General features: G+C 45.0%; 1 protein-coding gene across 3 annotated transcripts in view; it reads left to right on the forward strand.

Annotated features, from left to right (window-relative positions):
• UBR1 (ubiquitin protein ligase E3 component n-recognin 1) overlaps positions 1-20,898 on the forward strand; it is a 122,057-nt gene that overhangs the window by 94,503 nt on the left and 6,656 nt on the right. For all 3 annotated transcript variants that reach the window (XM_019551684.1, XM_019551685.1, XM_019551686.1), the window contains exons 36-45: positions 354-409; positions 685-781; positions 4,099-4,166; positions 5,661-5,811; positions 6,705-6,792; positions 8,563-8,696; positions 12,184-12,292; positions 14,640-14,696; positions 16,286-16,363; positions 17,813-17,983. In XM_019551684.1, coding sequence (XP_019407229.1) covers positions 354-409; positions 685-781; positions 4,099-4,166; positions 5,661-5,811; positions 6,705-6,792; positions 8,563-8,696; positions 12,184-12,292; positions 14,640-14,696; positions 16,286-16,363; positions 17,813-17,983 — 1,009 coding nt within the window. The remainder of the gene's footprint in view (positions 1-353; positions 410-684; positions 782-4,098; positions 4,167-5,660; positions 5,812-6,704; positions 6,793-8,562; positions 8,697-12,183; positions 12,293-14,639; positions 14,697-16,285; positions 16,364-17,812; positions 17,984-20,898) is intronic.

The raw sequence follows: 20,898 nt of genomic DNA on the forward strand, positions 1-20,898 counted from the left end.
TCTAAAATGGCTGAGAACTACTGATTTTCATGTATCACCTGATCTGAAGGGACACAAAATAGAAAGACAGCATATTTGTTCCTCAGAGTCCAGGCTAAATGAGCAAGATCTGGAAACTACTTAAACAATCTTTTTTTACGAGTATATTTATGTGGGAATAGTATAACTTTGCATTAGCAACTTTCCAAAGTCACTTGTCAGAGTAAAGCTACACTTTTAAAAAGCAACCCTGTAAGTGCAACAGGTTGATCTTAGACTAAAGCAAGTGAATATGTGAAGATTAAACATGCAAACTATTTTAGTTGCTTTAAGAGCACATAAGTAAAAATTTACTTTCTCTGTTTAATTTTAAGAGAATCTTCTAGAAGATGAGGGCAAACCTCTATTAGGAGCACTACAAAACAGACAGGTATGGATAATTCAAGGTGCAATAAATTAAAAAAATGCTTGATCACTGCTACTGGTGGCATGAGGGGGTTTTCTACCAAAAGATACCTTTGAAAGAACTTCTAATTAGGTTAGTGATATAAGGATGAGTCTGACAGACTGCATTCATGTTATTACAAAGTGATTCTTACTTCATTTTCCTGGATGAGGGGATAGAGAAGCATTCTGGCACTACCCTGTTTCACTGATTGTCTCTTTTTTCCTTTTCCTGTTACTCTTTTTTTTTTGGCCTTCTAGCACAGTGGCCTTAAAGCATTAGTGCAGTTTGCAGCTGCTCAGAGGACTACAGCACCACAGAGCTTGATTCAGAAACATCTGGTTCGTCTCCTAGCAGGTAACACAATCTTTTATTTCCTTTTTCTCCCACTGCCTTCTGTCCAGTCACTTAAACCACTGCAGAGCTGTTTTTCAAAGCTTTTATTAGAACAGGGGCAGGCAATTATTTTGGGCAGAGGGCTGCTTACTGAGTTTCGGCAAGCCATCAAGGGCTGCATGACAGGCAGCTCATGGCAGATTAATTTTCTGAACTTTTTAGGGGCCCCGCAGGCCGGATAGAAAGGCCTGGCGGGCTGCATCCTGCCCACCCCTGTATTAGACAATGCCACGTCAGTAGTACAGTATGGAAGAGAAGGATGGTCTAATGATTAGTATTTCAACTGAGAACTCTGAAACCTGGGTTTGGTACCTTGCTACAGATTTCCTGTTTAAGCAAATTATTTAGAACTAGATCCACATAAAGACTTGCACATCTAGGGTTAAATTCCATCTTTTGTGCTAATCATATGTACACAGCCATATAACTGCCACTTTTGGCACTTAGGTACAATTTGGGATTCTGGTCTCTTAGTAGTGAAATAGAATTGCTCTGTGCCTATGTCGACCAGAAGTAAAACAGAGGAGGGAGAGGAGTTAGGGCCTTTTTACCCCCAAAGTTTTAGTGGTTAGGGCACATGCTCAGAGGGCAGGAGACTAGGGTTCTAGGCCCCCTTCACCCTGTAGTTGTTTGAACCTGTTGTGTCTCCTGTTTCCCAGCGTAATGCTGTAACCACCAGGCCACAGCTAAGCATTACCCAGACCCCTCTTCAGCCCTCCCTTTGAAACTTGCCCTCTGGGCAGCCAAGAAAAGGAGTTATATGAGGCAACAAGGAAGATAACTAGCCAAAGAATGTTTGGCTCAGTGAGATAAAATACTGCTCTGGTAGGAAAGGGATCCTTCAGGTATCCTGAATTCTAACTTGGGCCCCTATTCCCAGTGATGCAGAAATTTCCCTAGTGCTGTTACCCATTTTAGTTCATACACAGTAAATGCAAGGTTCAAGGTGAGGACTGGAGAAGAGCCTGGGTCAGTGGTGCTGGAGCCGATCCATGAGTATGATCTTATATACCAGCCCAACCCCGTGCACCGGATCCACCTGCAAGTGACCCTATTCATTGATTGCACCATGGACTTGTGATCTAGCACACATCTGGTTCACAGGGCTTCCCAAGGATCTAGAACTTTGGCAGCAGGGGAGTGGCAATTACTGCTGCCTCTGCTCCCATGTTTCTGGACTCATGAAGACCCTTGTGGACCAGAGGTTGAGTACCATTGGTGTGCATTATACCTAGCCCATAGGCTGGTGGTCAGAATGCTTTGCATGTTCACAACAACGTCTAGACAAGAGGCCCCTAAAAACCGTATCTTGCCATTCCCTGAGCAAGTGTTCAAAGGACTGGATATTGGGCTAAAAGGTAAGAGGGCCTCTCCTCTGGTATCTAACACCTGCCAGTTATAGCTTTTCTGAGACTAAAATTTTGGAGTTTATCTAGCCAAATCTAAGCTCATCTAACCTTATCTAGCCTAGGCTGTTCTGTTTTACTGTGTAGGTGCCCAGCTGGGGTACAGCCATGCTGAGCAGGCTCACTAGGCATACATAGGCTTGCACACAGACCTAAATTGCAACCTGTGCCAAAAAATGCAGTTACACAGCTGTGTACATGCTACTTAGATGCACACAGTGGAATAGCAGATAGCCCCTAAGCTCTTTCCTATTGTCGCCCTGTAGGTGTCTAGATGCAATATTAAAATACAGTAAAAATCTGTCTCAGGTGGAATGTGTCAAGCTGGAAATCTGTGCAAGGTAAAAAATGGGGAATGGAATTAAGTATATTTAGCCTGTATAAACCAGACACTAATATGAAAACTGGAGGAAATTTGGCAGGTTTCTAGCTTTGACAGGTCCCTTTACAGAGAGATTGTGCTGTCAATCCTTGCTGTCCCTGGGCCTGGGGTACCTACCCACCTTTTAAACTTCCCAGCGCACAGACAGCCCCAAGATGGAGAAATCGCCACCCAGCCCTTAGGCTGTGCACAGCCTCACTGTGAGCTTTAAAAGGGTGCACATGCAGCTCCAGAACAAGGGAGTTGCTTCCCAGTCCTGGGCTGCTCACATGCTTGGCAATTTAAAGGGTGATATAGCGGCACTGGGACTCGAGAACCATTTCCTGATTTTTGGGGCTGCCATCATTCCCTTTAAACTGCCTGGCAGCAGGCAGGACAGGACAGCCTGCAAGGTGCCCCTGCTTGCCGGTGCTTTTCTGTCCCTATTGCTTCTCTGCTTGCAAGCAGCAGTGGGGACAGGGAAGTCTACAAGCAGCTCCCACCATGGCCGCTTGCAAGGAGGCAAGGATGAAGGAGCTCCCTATAAGTGAGAGTAGGAGTTAAGAGGTGCCAACCCCATGTTAGCCCCTGCCACTGCTTGCAGGGAGCATTGTCACCCTTGCTACCCTGTCTCTGGACATCCTCTGGAGCGAGGGGCAGCAAGCACAGCTGCCCAGCTTGCAGGAACTGTGGCTGTTGCCAGGCATTCTGGGGCCAAAACATTGGCTTTTGTTGGGGTTCATGCCGCTTGGGCAGGGCTTCTTACCCAGGCTATTGGAGCATGAGCATAAGCCTATGATTTAGCAGCATGGACAGCAGCTCAGGGGGACCCTGGCCTGCAGCCTGAACCCTAGGGTGGAGTATTGGCATCTCTGCTGGTCCTGCCACCCTGACAGCACCACCTGCTCTGTCCTGCTGATCAGCAGGACCAGGCATGGGGCAACATTTCTTGACCACTAAATGCTGGGCAGGCTGTTAGGGAGCCAGGGGAGTGGGTGCCTCTGTTCCTCCTATAAGACAGAACTCTGTTTAAACCAGAACTTCCACCTTGTCTAATGCAATTCTGCATTAGACAGGGTTCACTGTGTTTAAATCCACTCCTTCAGCTGTCACTTAACCTTTTGGGCCTTTCATTCTTAGGATGCTAACTCTCTCTGACATTGTAAAGGGACTGAGGCCTCTAACATAGGACCATGGTTAGCGGTTTTCAACCTTTTTTAACAGGCTCTTCCCAGTGGATCTAGCCCTTAGTTTCTTGTGTCTTATTTTTCCATCTTTAAGACCAGAGGGATAATATCACCTCTCTTCACTGTTTGAAGATATGCTCATTAATATTAGATTCCACATTGGAGAACAGGAATATGTAGGATGAAAATGAGTAGGTTTTTGTTGCTAATCAGAGCTCCAAAAGAAGCAGGTGATGCACTGCCCTCACACTACCACTGCACTTCCACTCAAGAGAGCAAAATCAATAAGCTGGCTGGATAATGAATATCTTTATTTTTTTGTAGTTCTTCTGCCAGATCTTAAAGTTGAAGACACACCGTCTCTTCTAGATATAGATATGTTTCATGTTTTGGTAAGCACATTTCTCATTTTATTTTTTTGCTGTTAACCCTCTTACTTTTGATGTGCTATTTAATGTGAATTCTGCTGGAAACAAACCTGTGATATCTTCCTGGGTTGTGGACAGTAATCCAGGAATGAGCTGACTTCCTTCACCGCAGATGTTCTTTCTCCATCAGTTCAGCCATTTTCCTTTCTTCCCGGGCTTCCACTTTTGTTATTCATGTGTTTTTACCTCCTCTGATAGCCTCAAACTATTGCTTTCTCCTTCCTCCTCTTTTCTTGCACGGTATCTTGCCCATTTCTTTCAAAAGAAAAATTTCAAAATATGTGACTTCCACCTTCTCTCAGCTTGCCTTCCTCTCTTTCCCTTTTCCCCACTGCATGGGAAGTTCTCCTCTGCTCTTTACCTCTCATCCTTTCACTTTGCCTTAGTGACCTCACCCTATCTTTTAATTTCTGTAATGTTCTCGCTCATCTCCTTTTAATTAATTTCTTCTTTCCGTTGGCTCTTCCCTTCACCATACAGGCATTCTTTAGTCTCTTCTATCATTTAAAAAATCTTGCCTCCCCAGCTGCCACCCTTTCTCCTTTTCATCTCTAAATTTCTTCAGTGTTTTATTAATACTAGCTATCCTTGAGTTCCTTTCTTCCAGTTTCATCCTTGACAACACCTGATCTAGCTCATCTCCATGTGCACCACTTGAAGTCACTCCCCGAAGACCCTAATAATTATTCTTTACCTACATATCAGAACAAATACTCTATTCTCTTTCTGCTTGACCTGTCAGCACCTTTGTCACAATATAAAATATTCTTGAACTCTTATCCTCTCTTCTTTCTTTGGTTCCATCCTCATTTAATTCTCCTCTTAACTTCTGTAATATAACTTCTACATATGCCTGTCAAATTTGCACACCTTTTGATGTGTTCTTCCATGTTGCTTCCATGCATGTAAGGAATTCCCTGTAAACATCCATAAAACTACCTCATCAGCTTCCTTCAAATCCTCTCTCAAAACCCTTCCTTACCATGATGTTTACAAAAATATGTAAGTTAAACTTCTTGTAGGCTAGAACTAGTGCCTATCCCACTGACCACTATTCACATAGTTTCCTTCTTGTACCCCAACTCTCTGTGTCTTCATACATGTGTGCGCGCATGTGTATTCTTATCTTTTGAGACAAGGACCTTCTTTTTATTTCATGTTTGAACAGCACCTAGCAAAATAAAGTTCTGGTCCATGATTGGGGTGCTCAGATGCTATAATAACACATAGTAATAATAGTAGTAGTAATTTTGGTGTCACCTATTGTGCAGACTTTGTAAACTTGTGACAGAGCTAAAAAGATAACCAAACTAATTGCACTGAAAACATGGTCTTAGATACAATCATCTACACTTCACTATTTATATGTGGCATGACTATGTATTTTGTAATGTTATCCTAGGAAGGACTTCAGAATTTGATTGCCAATATTTTTGCTTTTTGTCTCTTTTGCTATAGGTAGGATCTGTGTTAGCATTCCCATCTTTATATTGGGAGAATGCTGTAGATTTGCAACCTTCATCTGTTAGCTCTTCCTATAACCACCTTTACCTCTTCCATTTGGTCACCATGGCACACATAACACAAATCATTCTCACCTCAACAATAGGTAAGAATACATCCAGTTTTGGATTTCTCAGGTATTTTGTCTAGTTTTTACAAAATCAATTACAGACATTTTTAGTAGAAGAGTGCTTTCCACATGTACTAGCTTTACCATAAGAAATGTGTAATGTTAATTATATATTATGTTGTGTAATGTTAATAATTGTTTCCTAACAAAAATTAAAATAGCAGTATGATTACTTTTAGAGCTATGTTTATGCATTGTTTCTGTGCCTTTGTTCTCATGAAACAAAGCAGCCCATAGCATACCAATAATTGACTGAGGCTACAATACTAGATTGGTAGTGTTCCACATCTACTCTTTGTGAGAGAAAATACAAATCTTTGACAAATACTTCTCATGGTGTTGAAGATCAAGTGATAGATGGATTTAGGGACACCAGCTTTTGAGTGTTGTGGAGGTCTGTAAATATAGAGGGGGGAATGACGGTACTCAGTAATCTGATAAAGTTGGGGTTCCATTTATTCTGTATTTTACTATTATTCACACTATGGAACAGTACAGACCAGTAGCCTTAAGCCACCATTCCACAGATTTGCCAACTCCCACCTCCTTTGTTCAGTGTCATTACAGTGTAACCAAAGAAAACATTAAATCTTGTATGGGTGCTAATGTAGAAAAATAATGTCAAAAGATAAAGGAAGGGAAGCAGCTAAAAAATGAGTATGAGAGTGACCACTTATAATTCCTCTTACATTATGCAGTTTCATGGGGAGGATGTTTGTTGGATTAGGTGGGGGAAAGGAAATATTTCAATATAATGAAATGTAAACATTTTTGTGGCTTGTACATATACATTTGAAACTAGAGTGATGTACGTAAATTGACAGGGGAGTTTGAAGTGCATATGCAAGCGTTAATCATTTTTTGCACAGAATCCTCCACTGCTCAATCACAAGATGACAGTGAGGAGGCTCGTACTGCTGAGGCTTTCTGTAAGGAAGTTTCCCAGTACACCAGTGGGTAAGTAGGAATTCAAGTCTAATATTGTTTTCCAAGACATAACAAATACTTCAAGGAAATGAGCCTGAGGGACATGAACAGATGAGCAGTTATGCTGGTTTAAAGCCACTGGGGGACTTATGGCTTGTAAGAGTGCATCAGCTGATTGTTGCAACTCTTTCATCTGTACACCCCTTTCCTGCAGTAAATAAAACAACCATTTACCCCTGAATGAAGCAGTGATAAGTTTCTGCAGTTCAGCTTCCATTTACCACAGCATAGCATGAACAGTAAGAACAGTTACAGTGGATTCCACTGAAAAAGAACAAGTCCTCTCCTCCCAAAGCAGTACAGTTGTTTCATCTGCCCGTGGTCTGAGTAACACCGAAGAAATATGTTGGACCCACTTTATTTAGGTTAGCAAAACAGTTCATGCACTGCAGGTGCATGACATGGTTCTATTGTCTCAGTTAAAAAGGAATATTTTTAGTTAAAACAACAAAATTTTCCCAGGCCCAAAGCAGATTCTTGCCATGAGCTAAAGCATCCATTTGTTGCTATCCATATCTTGGGGAGTAAAGCAGCCACCATTACCAGTCAGTGATCTACGAAACTCATTGAGCAGCTGGCTCTGCTCAATGAGGGGGTGGGGAGGGATGGCAAGGGTATGTCAACCACAGTAGACTTTGGTTGGAGGGGACAAGGGGTGCAGCAGCATGGATGATGGGAAGGGAAGTCTTACCTCCACAGGCGGCTGCAGTGTCAGCTCTCCTGTGGCCAGCTTTCCTCACTCTGAGATCCTAGTGCCCCATTCACTTCCCCTGCCTTCCCCATATATGCATATTGGAAGCACGGTTGTGCCTGGTTTGCCTCACTAGTTTGGGGAGGGGCACCATTATGCTTATCCCACTTGCCCACCTACTAGATGTACTGTTTGATGCAGCACTGCACTCTCTAGCTGCTCTGGCCAGACAGAAGCAGCACAGGGTTTTCCCTCCTGCTGCGCAGGCTCCAAGGCAGGAATGGAATAAGGGAGCACCATTCTATTTGCCCTACTGGCTCCCTTCTCTCCAGATACTCTGATTGGTATGGCGCTGCACTGCCTAACTCCTGTGGTGGGCAGAGGCATTGCAAAGCTACCCCTTCCACAGTAAAGACTGCTGGCAGGGGTGGATGATCCTGGTACCCCTAGTAGTTGACATTCGAGGCAGGTGCCCCACTTACTCTGCCATAGTTACACTAAGGATCATTATTACACTAGTAGAGAGAGAGGAACAGGATACAGCTGTGTATAGGAAGAGGTCTTCCCTCTTCTTCTCATATTTCCCAGTTCTTGAGAGCAATACCTCCGCTACGAAATGAGCAAAAAGCAATGGAGAAATAAAGCTTAAAACGTGGGGAAAGATTCTGGAATAGATGAGAGAAAAAATAGTTCTACCTAGGTTCCTTAGCTTCTTGTGCACAGCCATGTATGTTCACTGTTTGGAGCACTTCAAACAACATTTCTACATAGCGCGAGGCTCTGGGGCAGTTGCATCCTGTTGCTCCAACACTGCTGCAGCTCCACCAGTTCTAGCAGTGATGGGAGCACTACCACAGATAAGCTATCAGACCTTGTAGGAAACGTGGTGATGACCCCATTGGAAAAAATGTCAGAAATATTCAACAAAGTGCACATAGATAAAGATATGGACACCGTTCTTGTCATACAAAAGAAGAATATAGGTAAACCCAAGACAGCATTTACTCTGAACTTACAGCTTTTTTTTTTTTTGGTTTGTTATATTGCAGTTGCTTTAGTCAAAACACTCCAGGCTGGCATATATGGGACTGTGTCAAGAAAGGGATCACACCTTACCTTCGTTGTGCTGCTTTGTTTTTCCATTATTTGCTGGGGGTGCCTCCACCTGAGGAGCTGCTGGTAGGTAAGTAAGATAAAGCAATGTTTATTATTTTACCTGTTTGCTGTTTACTTGTTGAATAGGTGAGTGCTTATTGTCAAGGCATAAAAGAGGTTACTTAATGTTATAGTTGTACTAGAATGTAATGTTATAGTAGTACTTTACACAGAAAAGCAATGAAAACTACATATAGAAGAGGTAGGAGTAAGTAGCAGGTTTGCCTGTGCCTTACCTTTGTGGAAAAGTGCTTGTAATTAAAAGTTAAGGTATAAATTAAACTGAGATAGTTATAATAGCATAGTAGCCTTAACCTGTGTGGACACGCTTATCCCAGTGTAAGGATAACTTTTATTCATTTACTTGATGTTACTTGGAAAAGAATTTAAGGACTATCAAGAGCTACCCTTACACTGGAATAAGTATATCAATGAAGTGGGGTTTGGGAGAGGGCTAGGCTCATATAATTCTTTCCATATTATCTGCCGAGTTTACCTGTGTAGACAAGCCCAAACTGGAGCTCTTCACGCCAGTCTGGAGCTTTGGTTCAGTAAGAAGGAATGTTCACTGATGATCAATAATGTGATTTTCTGTCATTCCTTGGAATTATTAAGATTATGATAATGCTACGTATAGTTCCAGGAAGCTCCATGTCTGCTGCATACAATGCTTCCTGAACCAGAAGTAGTATAGCTGCCTTAATTCAACATTGCCTCCTGGCAGAGCTTATTGGTGAGTAGGCTCCAGTGTTGCATTCAAAGTGCAGGCCCACCACATGTTTCCTGCAGGGTAAATTGCCTTTACCCCACTTATCTTAGCTCATAGGACCAAGAAGCCAAGTGGACCTGTTAGGAAGGACTGTTTTACTCTGGGGTAAACTGTTCCACTCTGTAGTAAAGTTCTGCCTCAGAAAAAGTGAAGACTAACTATGCACATATAAATTACACTAGTGTACTGAGTGTGTCTCCTCTCCTAGCTGCATCTATTTCAGGCTAGCTGCTTGTTCAGTGCCAACCAGTTCTTTTCCATCTAGGTGCAACAGTAGCACCTATTGAAGACATTCTGGTTAGGAGATATTTTTGTGTCTACTCCTTACTACAGAATGAAATCTGAGATGAATTACTTTGTAGTAATTGTGCAGTATCATCACCCTAAGGAAGCTATACTATGTACAATTAAGAAAGCAATGATTGCAGAGCAGGATGGCATGCATCAGTACAGCCTTACTGAGGCAGTTCAGATATGCCAGGAGGTATGAAGTAGTGATCTGGCTCCACCTTGTTTAACTTAGGTGTTCTGATGGGATCTTAGTAAAGTAAAATATGGTTGCAGGCCAAAAATGTAATGATCAACTGGTGTTATGATAATTGAAGACATAGCGGATGCATCTACACATGCATTTGATCCAGGATCAGTTTACTTGCAAGTAAATGCTCCCAGGCAGACATCTACATATGCAGAAAAGCGGGAGCAGATTTGCTGCTAATGGCAACAAACTGCTTTCACTTCCTGGGGCCTTGCAATGACCCCCTTGTGCCACCAGGGGGAGCTAGGCTCCCCCTGCATACTAGCCCAGGTCTGGTAGGAAGCACTGGGCCAGGAGACAGCTGTCTCCTTGCTGTGGCTAGGACATTAGTCCCTGCCCAGAGTGTCTGCCTGCTGCTGGGGCAGAGAGCTCCTGGCCCTGGCTCCCCGATCAGGGACAGGAGACATAGAAAGAGCTGCAGGGGAGGGGCAGGTCCCAGCCCCTGCCCGGATGCTCCAGTGAGGCAGCTGGCAGCTAGCTCGCTGCTAGTTGCCCCACTGGCAGATTAGGGCAGGGGTCTAGGACCTACCCCATCCCTGCAGCTCTTTCCAAGCCCTGTGCCTCAATCACCCAATTTGGGCACGGGGCTGGGACCTGTCCCATACCAGGACAGTTTCCAGTCCCTGCCTGTCACGCAGATGTCCCAGCACCAGCCCTGTAACAGTAGAGCTGGCACTGGGAGATAAGGATCTGGAACAGTCTGCCAGCAGAGGTGGTTCAAGCACCTACATTTAACACCTTCAAGAGTAAATTGGATGCTTATCTTGCTGGGATCCTATGACCCCAGCTGACTTCCTGCCCTTTGGGCAGGGGGCTGGACTTGATGATCTCCCGAGGTCCCTTCCAGCCCTAATGTCTATGAAATCTAACCCTCACTCACCAATTTGCAATTTCAGATCAGAGGGCTTGGAGCTCCCTGCTGCCAGGGCGGGAAGACAGTCCCTGACCAGGCTCTGCTGGCAGAGCCTGCCCTGGCAACAGGCGGCTCCCAGGGGGCAGGGAGAAATTTCCTGCCCCCTGCTGGACAGCTGACCCAAAGCAGATTTGGCCCTGGTCAGATGTTTACACAAGTGCTACTGTGCTGACATTAATCAAAAGTAAATTTGCTACTTGCATTTGCAGGTAGCAGATTTACTCAGGATTAGCAAGGTTTACTGTGTAATAAGTATGTGCACATGTAGACCCACATGCTTATTTTGCAGTAAATTACACTATTACACAGTTAAGCATCTCATGTAGATGTGCCCAGTATGAAGCTTTCAGTCTCAAAACACGTAGTTTTGCTGCTCTAATAAATGTATAATGTGCTCTGTACTATAGAGCAGGAGTGTCAAACATAGTGTGCAGGTCAGATCTCTCCAGCTCGCTGGGCTACTGACAGGCAACCAAGAGTTGGAAGATGGGGCCAGGGGCAGTAGCCTGCCACAGAATCAGGTGCCCTTGGGCCCTGGTGGACATGACAGTTGGTGGCAGGAAAGCAAATGAGGGTTGATGCAGCTCTGGTTGCCCTCTGGTAGCTTCACCTGTCACCAGTGCTCTGGGTCTGCCTTCTCAGCCACTTGCCAGGCTGTGGCCCTGTGCTGAAGCCCTGTGCCAGAGCTGGAGCTGCTGGTAGTGGCAGTGGTGCCTGTGGCAGGTCTGGCTCTCATGGGGCACATGGCAGCAGCAGCAATGCTGACTTTGGCATAGGGCATGCATGTGATGGGAGCTATTGCTGGAGCTGCATCCTTGTGCTGGAGCTGGAACTGTCATTGCTGCTGCATACCCTGAGTTGGAACCACCTCCAGGCTGGAAGTGGCCCACAAGGAGCCCCATGGTTTGGATCCAGCCTGGGGCAGGAGGTGGACTTGACATCCCTGTTCTACAGTAATCAGGTAGGGACTGAAAACCTTGAAATGGGGTTAAAGAAATTAAGTTTTTGACCCATATATACCATTTAAAAGGACTTTAATATTATTAAATTAAGAACCAAATTCTCAAGTTGTATAAATTCACTTAGTTCTGTTTAAGTGAATAGAGCTATGTCAAGCTGCATCAGCTGAAGAACTGCTCTTTGTGTTCAGGTGTGCCTATTAATCAGCATGAAAAATCAAAACAATCGTGGATTCCCATTATGCCTGCTATGATTGTGTGAATTGTTCAGAAAGATCTGTAGAAGACTGGACTGGCTTGAAAAAATTAACATATTCCTCATGTTTTATTTTGCAGTTTCTGATGAAGGACAGTTCAAGGCACTTTGTAGTTATCTATCTCTTCCCACCAATTTGTTCCTGCTTTACCAGGAATATTGGGATACTGTAAACCTCTTGCTCCAAAGGTACTAGCCTGAGTAGCTGTCTTGGGATGATCATATGGGAATTTGGGGTACAATTACTGAATCATTGCTTCAGCTCTGAGCAATGCCATATTAAAATGTTAAGAGTTAGCTTGATAAGCACGCTGCATCTTGAATTGCTGAAGAGGTGGTATTTTTCTTTATTTTTAATTGTTTATATTAATAAACTGCCCCGACACGGTGAACCTCAACAGACCCGAGGCCAACTTCTGACTCATTTGAAACCATGTAAGTTATCCTGCAGTGTTGATCTTTTGGTAGGCCAGTGGTGCTCAGTTTTCTGGCTCTGTGGGCCAGATCCATCATGGAGTCAGTTTGTGGGTTTGCTGGCCTGGCCGCTCAGGCTCAATCTGCCGGCAGGTGTGACCACACAATTTCTGGCCGCAAAGCTATCTCGTATGCTAGATCTGGCTGCGGCCTGGCCCCATATGCCAACCCATTCCCACATGCCGGATCCAGCTGCAAAACAACCCTATGCATCGGTGTGTGGGACCATGACATCTGTCCCACAGGGCACCCCTTGGGTCAGGGAATTTGGCAGCAAAGGAATGGTGGCTGGCAGCATTAATTACCACAGGAAGCTGCAACACTTAATGCTGCCATTACTCCTCCACTACCAGATTCCCAGACCTGTGAGGATTCTTGCGGACTAGATGTGGTCCATAGGCCAGAGAATGAGCACCATTATGCTAGGCTGTTCTTTCTTCATTGATCTGCCTTATCTTGCCTGTCTCTCCACAGACGGGATGTTAATTATAATGATGATCTTGAGAAGAAGGATCTTGCTTTGCCATGTAGTATAATCTGTTCTGATTTAGGGCTGTGCCTGCATTGCATTTTCAATTCAGTCAGATTAAGGGTGATAGTTAGCCTACTGATTATTGCCCCATCTATATAATATGCTGAAACCTCTTTGTAAAGGAAAAATTGGATAAAATAAAAACAAAATCTTACTGACTCTGGAAATCCTTAAAGACATCTGTTTACAGAGTACGATATTAGTGTTAACATTTGATATTCTTGGGCCTGGCAGAATTCTCTAGAGCAGTGGGGGGCAATCTTTTAGACAGGCATGTGACAAATTAGCTTCCCATCTCCCCAGCATGCCACTCCAATCCCCTTCCCTTACCTGATCTGCTGCTCAGCTTTCCGCTCCCTACTTGGTGCTCCCTGTCTGATCTGCCGCTCTGCTTTCTGCTCCCTGCCCTACGTGCCACTGTGCTGTCTGTCCCCATCCCAGTCTGTTGCATGCCACACACAGAGGCTGCCTCAGGTTGACCACCCTTGCTCCAGATCAACACCAGTTATTCTGTCTTAACCTCTGTCCTCATGGGGCCTTTTTGTTGACCTATGAAACGTTTTAAGCCTGTTAAGTCCAACCTCTAGTCTTGATACTGATTCATTTTCCGGGAGATGCCAAATATAATTTTTGCTTCATTTAGTTGAAGAACAGTCTCTATTAATACTTAATTTTAGATTCTTAAATGGCTGCTAAGAACATTCCTTTTTCTAAGTTTAATCCTCATAGGAGTGCATACAAGATGTGATTTTTGAGTAACAGAAGACATTTCTTTGAGCTGCGGCTGATAATACCTCCTCACCAGAGGAATTAAATGAGAACAGATCTATTTTATAAAAATTCTATTGCTAAATTGCCACATCAGCCTGTGCGCATTTATTAAAAAGCCTTACTTCAAAAGAAAGAGCTCAGTTGCTTTTGAGAAATGCTATTGATGCACATCAGCTAAAATAACCATCTGTTGTTGATCTCTCTTCTGTGTTGTAGAAGTAATACAAAGTAACTGTCTTAGCAAGAGTGCCAAAGAAATCATTTTATTCCTATAGTTAGTGGTTTGGCAGTACTGTAACTTGCTACACTATGTGGGTGGATCTGTTTTGCTATTATAAATGTAAATACAGTAAATATTTGTGATTTAAATTATTTTAAAAATGTGGTTGGGTGAAAATCATTGAGTGGAGTGCAGTGGCCCACTTGGGCACCATAAGAACCTCAGCGTCTAGATATTGCTAATATTTTTTTTAAACGTGCGTGTTCCATTTTGTGAAGAGGTCCTTACAAGTACTTTTTTTTAAATAGATTTTTCTGGGTCTTCCGGGGTGTGCACAGGGCCCCCCTGGCTCAGCGATCAGAAAAATAGATTTCCCTTTTGCGTGTATTGTATTTCATCCCCAAGAAGTAAGATTTCAAAGAACAACTAAATCTTCTCAGAGAAAAATAATTAAAACCATTTGTGTCCTCCTCTTGCTTACCTAGTTTTGTGCTTATTGTAGTAAAACAATGTCATCAGTCACTGTTTGTTTGCTGCAGGTGGTGTGCTGATCCTGCTGTACTAAGTTATCTGAAGGGGAAAAGCATAGCAATAAGGTTAGTTGGGTTTTTTTGTGCTTGTTTTTTTGACCCCAAATTGTTGAAGGAGCTGGGTTTTTGATAGATAAAAAAGGGTGAATTGTAAGTGCTTGTATTTAGTGAGGTTTTTTCTGTCCTCCTGTTCCCTTTGCCATAAATTTCCCCTCATTTTCATATGAGCTTATTACACTCCCTTCCCAAGACCAAACTACTACTCTTCCTTTGGACCATCAAGCATGTTATCTGATTAATCTGTCTTTATTTTTTTCCTGGTAATGTCAGATAACCTTCCCCAAGACTAAATGTGTGTTCTTACCATGCAGACTTAGTATTGTCCCCTTTGTTTAATGCGCGCGCGCACACACATACTAGGGGTGTGCAAAACAGGCCATATTAGATTCAGATTTGGCCCAAGTCAGGGACAGTGTTTCGGTTCGTTGATTTGGATCACTGTCCCCAGTTTGATTTGGCTGAATCTGAAGATTCGTTTCGGTCAGAGACACAGCTTTAAATGCTTTTTCTACGTACCTCGAGGTACCAGGCATGGTTTATGAGCGCTGAGATGATGGGGTGGATGGAGCGTTCCACAGGAGTGTTTGGGGGGCGGGCCTCTGCATGCTCAGTGGTGAACTCAGAAGTGGAGCGGAAGTATTTCCGGGTCTGTGGGGGTCCCCTTGCACCCCGCCCAGCTCTGCAGTATGCCACGAGGGGAGCCCAGGTGCCCCCCCAGACCCGGGAGGCACCAGTTGCTGAGCCAGGAGGCCGCAGGGGAGCTACCCATACACTTCCTGGTGGACCAGAAGTGCTTCTGGTCCACTTCCGGCTCTGCTGCTGAGCACTCTGGGGAGCCCCCTGTGCTCCTGCGGGACGCTCCATCCACCCCACCATCTCAGCGTTCACGAGCCACATGGTACCTTGAGGTATGTGTTAAAAACATTTAAAGCTGTGTCTGTGTCCGAATTGCTGAATCTCTGAATCGATTTGGAAGGTTCCGATTATCCATCTCCAGATTGATTTTACTCTGCCTTTCCTTTGGGTTCATAGATTTGAGAGCTGCGTCTAGACTGGCAGAAATAAATCCAAAAATCTAGAATTCTTGGTACAGAGATGATACTTTTTATTAGACCAACTAAGAAGTCACAAAAAAATATCTTTTTTTACAAGCTTTTGGGCTCGCACGCTCTTCATCAGGCTCAGGGAAAATTAGAGATGGTAAAAAATCACCATAGGTAGAAAATAAATTTTGTTTTTGCACAGAGAAAGCCGAAGATGGAAATCTGTCCCTCTGGGTCCATAAGAGTGTCTTTGTGAGGTGCTTTTTGTTGTGCAGATCACGCAGGATTCCTCCCCTGTTGGTGTCAGATGGCAAGCAGGGAGGTGTAGAAATCTTTCTTTCTGTTCAGCAGTGAAGTTTATAATCCAAAATCAGCTAAAATTTGGCATATTTTTGCATTTCTTTTTGTCTCAGACCAATACAGCTAACAAATACACCTCTGGATCGTCAGAAGTTCATACAGAATATAGGAAATTTAACAGAGTAGTGGTTTATTTGCAATTCATGCCCAGTCTGGGTTATTTTTTCTGATTGTTTTCTTTAATTTTCCTAGGTACCCAAGGAAAAGAAATAATTTAATAGAGCTTCCAGAAGACTATAGCTGCCTCCTCAATCGAGCTTCTCAGTTTCGGTAAAAACTTAGTAGTTTTCTTAGCTTTGTTGTCAGTGTTACAGTACTGTTCATGCTGTTGGTGTAAACCATGTGACACATGGCTCAATTATGTCGGCAGTAAAGAGCATCAGTTCAGGAAGAAAATACTTGGGGGTTGGACTTGATGATCTGTTTAGGTCCCTTCCGACCCTAAGCACGATGAAACTATGAAACCTGGGAAAGGTATTGCAGAACTGAATATGCTATTTTGTTTATATCCATAATAGCCAGCTGACCATTTTAAGGTTGGAAAAAGCACAGCTTACTAAAATAAAGAACATTGACAGAATGACTGCATATAATGTTATTACACTTTAAAACATTGGCATTTGTCATGAATGTGTGTTAAATCAGATATGTTCAACCTCTAGCCCATGGGCCAAATGAGGCATGTGAAGCACGTGGAGCCTTGGGAAGCTCAGGCTTCTGAAGGGTTGGGAAATATGACTGTGGGGGAGCTATGACAGTTAATATTGCCACCCTCCCCGCTGCCAGAATTCCCAGTCCTGCTTATTGGGTCAGAGCTGAGCCACAACACTCCCCCTGCACAGCCAGATTGGGGCTGGGCCCACACCCCTTTCCCTCCATGTGGCCAAATTGGGGCTGGGTCACATGCTTTTCCTGTGGGTCTGGCCCAGGCCTCCTTGCCTTGTACCCAGCTGGGTTGGAAACGGCTGTACTCCCTTCCTTCTGCAGGGCTGGGCCATGCCCTGTCCCCCTGCAGGACTGGTTTGAGAATGGGCAACACCATGCTGTGCATCCTTTATCCCCACAACCCCCACACAGATGGTCTACAATCCCTTTTCTCCCATCCAGACAGACTGAAGCCAGGTCATGCCCCCTCCTCCCATCCCCCATGGTGCTGGGCCAAACCCCTTTCCTCCACATGGCTGGATTGGAACTTGGGCTACCCCCACTCCTCTCCATGCGCTGTATGGGACCATACTGCACCTACCCTGGGTGCCAGATTGGGTCTACTGGCCAGATGGAAGGGACCAGGCACTGCCAGTCTGGCCTGCTGGATGAAAAGGTTGAGCACCATGGTTTTAGATGATACATCTGACAGTTGCTTTCACCATTGGATATGTTGGGACTAGAAATTTGGCACTTGGTTAAGGTAGTAAATCTTGATGTGCAGATGAAGGGCTAATAGTAGAGAAAACAATGTTAAAATACATCTTTTTCACTTTACGGTTCGCATAAAGTTCACCTGAGAGAGAGAGAGTCTTAAATTCAAAAGCTTGTTGAACTTTATCTCAACTACATAGTTGGTCCAATAGATATCACCATAAGAAATCCTTGCCTCTTGCATAGTTTCTGGACTGTCACAACTACAACAGGACTTTTATACAACCATTCTTTAACTGAGATTTTTTTGCATATGGAAGTCAAAAAGTACGCAGTAATTTATTACTTATCTTCTTCCAGGTGTCCAAGATCATCTGATGATGAACAAAAGCATCCAGCATTGTGTTTGTTTTGTGGGGCTATGCTGTGTTCCCAGAGAGCCTGCTGTCAGGAGTTAGTGAATGGAGAGGAGCTAGGAGCCTGCAACTTTCATGCTCTCCATTGCGGAGCTGGAGTCTGTATGTTTCTCAAGTAAGTAACTACCCAGAATGTAATGTTGTCTTTGTGGGTAGCAGGCAGGACGGTAGGAGTATAACTCAAAGGCAAGAAAGCCACAAAAGGATCAAAACATGATCTCAGGGATTTGGGAGCGGGGCTAAAGGGTCTGGGGGCACAGGTGGTGTTCTCTTCGATCCTCCCAGTCTCGGGGTATGGGCTGAGGAGGGAGAGGAGGATCCACGTAGTTAACCAAAGACTGTGGTGCTGGTGTCATAGGGAAGGCTTTGGCTTCCATGACCACAGCCCACTCTTTGGCGAGAGAGGCAGCAAGCTGTTGGGTAGATATGGCTTTCACCTCTCTCCATTGGGGAGGAGACTCTTCTCAGCCAGACTGGCTGACCTGCTCCACTGGGCTTTTAACTAAGCCTGCTGGGGGATGGGGGGGGACTACCACCACTGCTGGCCCGCTGAGCAACCCTTGCAAAGCCAGCAGGCCAAGGCACTTAAGGGACCCCTGTCCCAGCCCTGGTGCAATCTGTAGGCAAGGCAAGAGCCCCCAAGGGGACACGTGCCTGCCTGTACACAAATGCCAGGAGCTTGGGAAATAAGCAGGAGGAGTTCATCCTCCTGCTTAATGCAAATAATTATGGTGTCATGAGGATAATGGAAACCTGGTGGATCTCCATCCATGACTGGACCACGGGTATAGATGGCTACAGGACGGACCGTGTAAATCAGTGTTCTCCAAAGTGGGGTGCGCAAGATGATCCATTGGAGTGCGGGAAGAAAATAGTAGAACTATTTATATTTATATAAATATACCTATATTGGGGGTATATGCTCAAAATTTTTTTACTGATAGGGGTGCGCGAATATAAATATACATATATTGGGGGGGTGTGCTCAAAAATTTTTTACTGATCGGGGTGTGCAATCAAAAAAGTTTGGAGACCACTGGTGTAGATAAAAGGGGTGGGAGTGTAGCGCTCTATGTTAAGGAAAGCTACACGTCCCTGCAAGTTGAGGTTGGTGACCAAGGTGGACGACTGGAGACCCTCTGGGTTAAAATCCGTGGGGAACACGGCACAGGGGACACAATCGTGGGAGTCTACTACAGACCTCCCACCCAAAGTCAAGAGCTTGACCAGGAGTTCACCTGGGAACTGGCTGAGGCTGCATGCTTCAGGGCCATGGTTGTCATGGGTGACTTCAGTTACCCAGACATCTTATGGGAGGATCACTCAGCAAAATCCGAACGGTCACAAAGCTTCCTCTCATGCATGGATGACCTCTACCTGACTCAAGAAGTCTGTGGGCCAATGAGAGGTAAAGCACTGCTTGACCTGGTACTGGCTACTGGGGATGACCTAATCAGCGACCTGGTGATCGATGGGAAGCTGGGTGACAGCGACCACAAGGTGATCATCTTCACCATCCACTGTAAAGCTGGCAAAAGTCAGTCAGCATCATGGAAGTCCTTGACTTCAGGAAGGCCGACTTTGACAAGCTCAGGAGGCTTGGCAGTGAGGCCCTAAGGGACCGCAACCCCAGGGAGAGGGGAGTTCAAGAAGAGTGGTTGCTCCTCAAGGGAGCGATCCTCAATGCACAAGCTAATTCTATTCCATCTCAGAGGAAAGGCAGCAAGAGGGCACAGTAGCCCCCCAGGGACCTAGCAGACCTCATGAGGCTAAAAAGAAAGGCCTACAAAGGATGGAGGATGGGATTCACCTCCAAGGAGGATTATTCTGCACTGGTCTGTTCCTGCAGGGAGCAAACCAGGAAAGCCAAGGCTCCAACTGAATTCCAGCTAGCTTTGAGCATCAAGGACAATACAAAGTCCTTTTTCAGATATGTGGGGAGCCGGAGGAAAAGCAAGGGCAACATTGGACCCCTGCTGAACCAGATGGGACAACTGATACCCAGGAAAAAGCCAACCTATTAAATGGGTACTTTGCCTCGGTCTTTCATCAGTCTCATGGGACGCCCATGCCCGCTACAGGACAGGGAGGTCCAGGTGAGGGAAATCCCCTGCCCTCCATTAATCCTGACCTCGTGAAGGAACACTTGAGAGGCTGGATACCTTCAAGTCAGCCGGCCCTGACCATCTACACCCCAGGGTACTCAAGGAGCTGGTGAGCATCATAGCCCAGCCTCTGGCATGGATCTTTGGGCACTACACCAGAGAGCCAGGAGTTTTCAAAGACTGGAAGAAGGCCAATGTGGTGGCTGTCTTCAAGAAAAGAAGGAAAGTGTATCCAGCAAACTATAGGCCCATCAGCCTGACTTCTATCCCGGGAAAGATCTTAGAAAAGTTTATTAAGGAGGCCATCCTTAATAGACTGGCCAATGCCAACATCCTGAGAGATAGCCAGCAGGGGTTTGTTGCAGGTAGGTCTTGCTTGACCAATCTCATTTCCTTCTACAACCAAGTGACCTATCACCTGGACAGTGGAGAAGAGACTAATGTCATATATCTTGACTTCAAAAAAGCTTTCCGTTTGGTATCCCATGATCACCTCTTGGTGAAACTGGCCAATTGTGGCCTTGGGTCCACCACGATCTGCTGACTGGGAAATTGGCTCCGTGGTCGGACCCAGATGGTAGTAGTAATTGACGGAAATCAATCGTCATGGTGCCCTGCGACCAGTGGGATCCCCCAAGGCTCTGTGCTTGGACCCATATTGTTCAACATCTTCTTCATTAATGATGTGGACATTGGAGTCGGAAGTGGACTGGCCAAGTTCGCTGATGACACCAAACTTTGGGGCAAAGCATCCATGCCAGAAGACAGGCGGGTGATCCAAGCTGACCTGGACAGGCTCAGCAAATGGGCAGACGGGAACCTGATGGTGTTTAACTCCGAATAATGCAAGGTTCTCCACCTTGGGGGGGAAAAAAACCCTGCAGCATCCTTATAGGCTCAGCAGTGCTACGCTGGCTAGCACTAC

This window comes from Crocodylus porosus, unplaced genomic scaffold (assembly GCF_001723895.1).
Source record: "Crocodylus porosus isolate Cpor-Errol unplaced genomic scaffold, CroPor_comp1, whole genome shotgun sequence".
Lineage (NCBI taxonomy): Eukaryota > Metazoa > Chordata > Crocodylia > Crocodylidae > Crocodylus > Crocodylus porosus.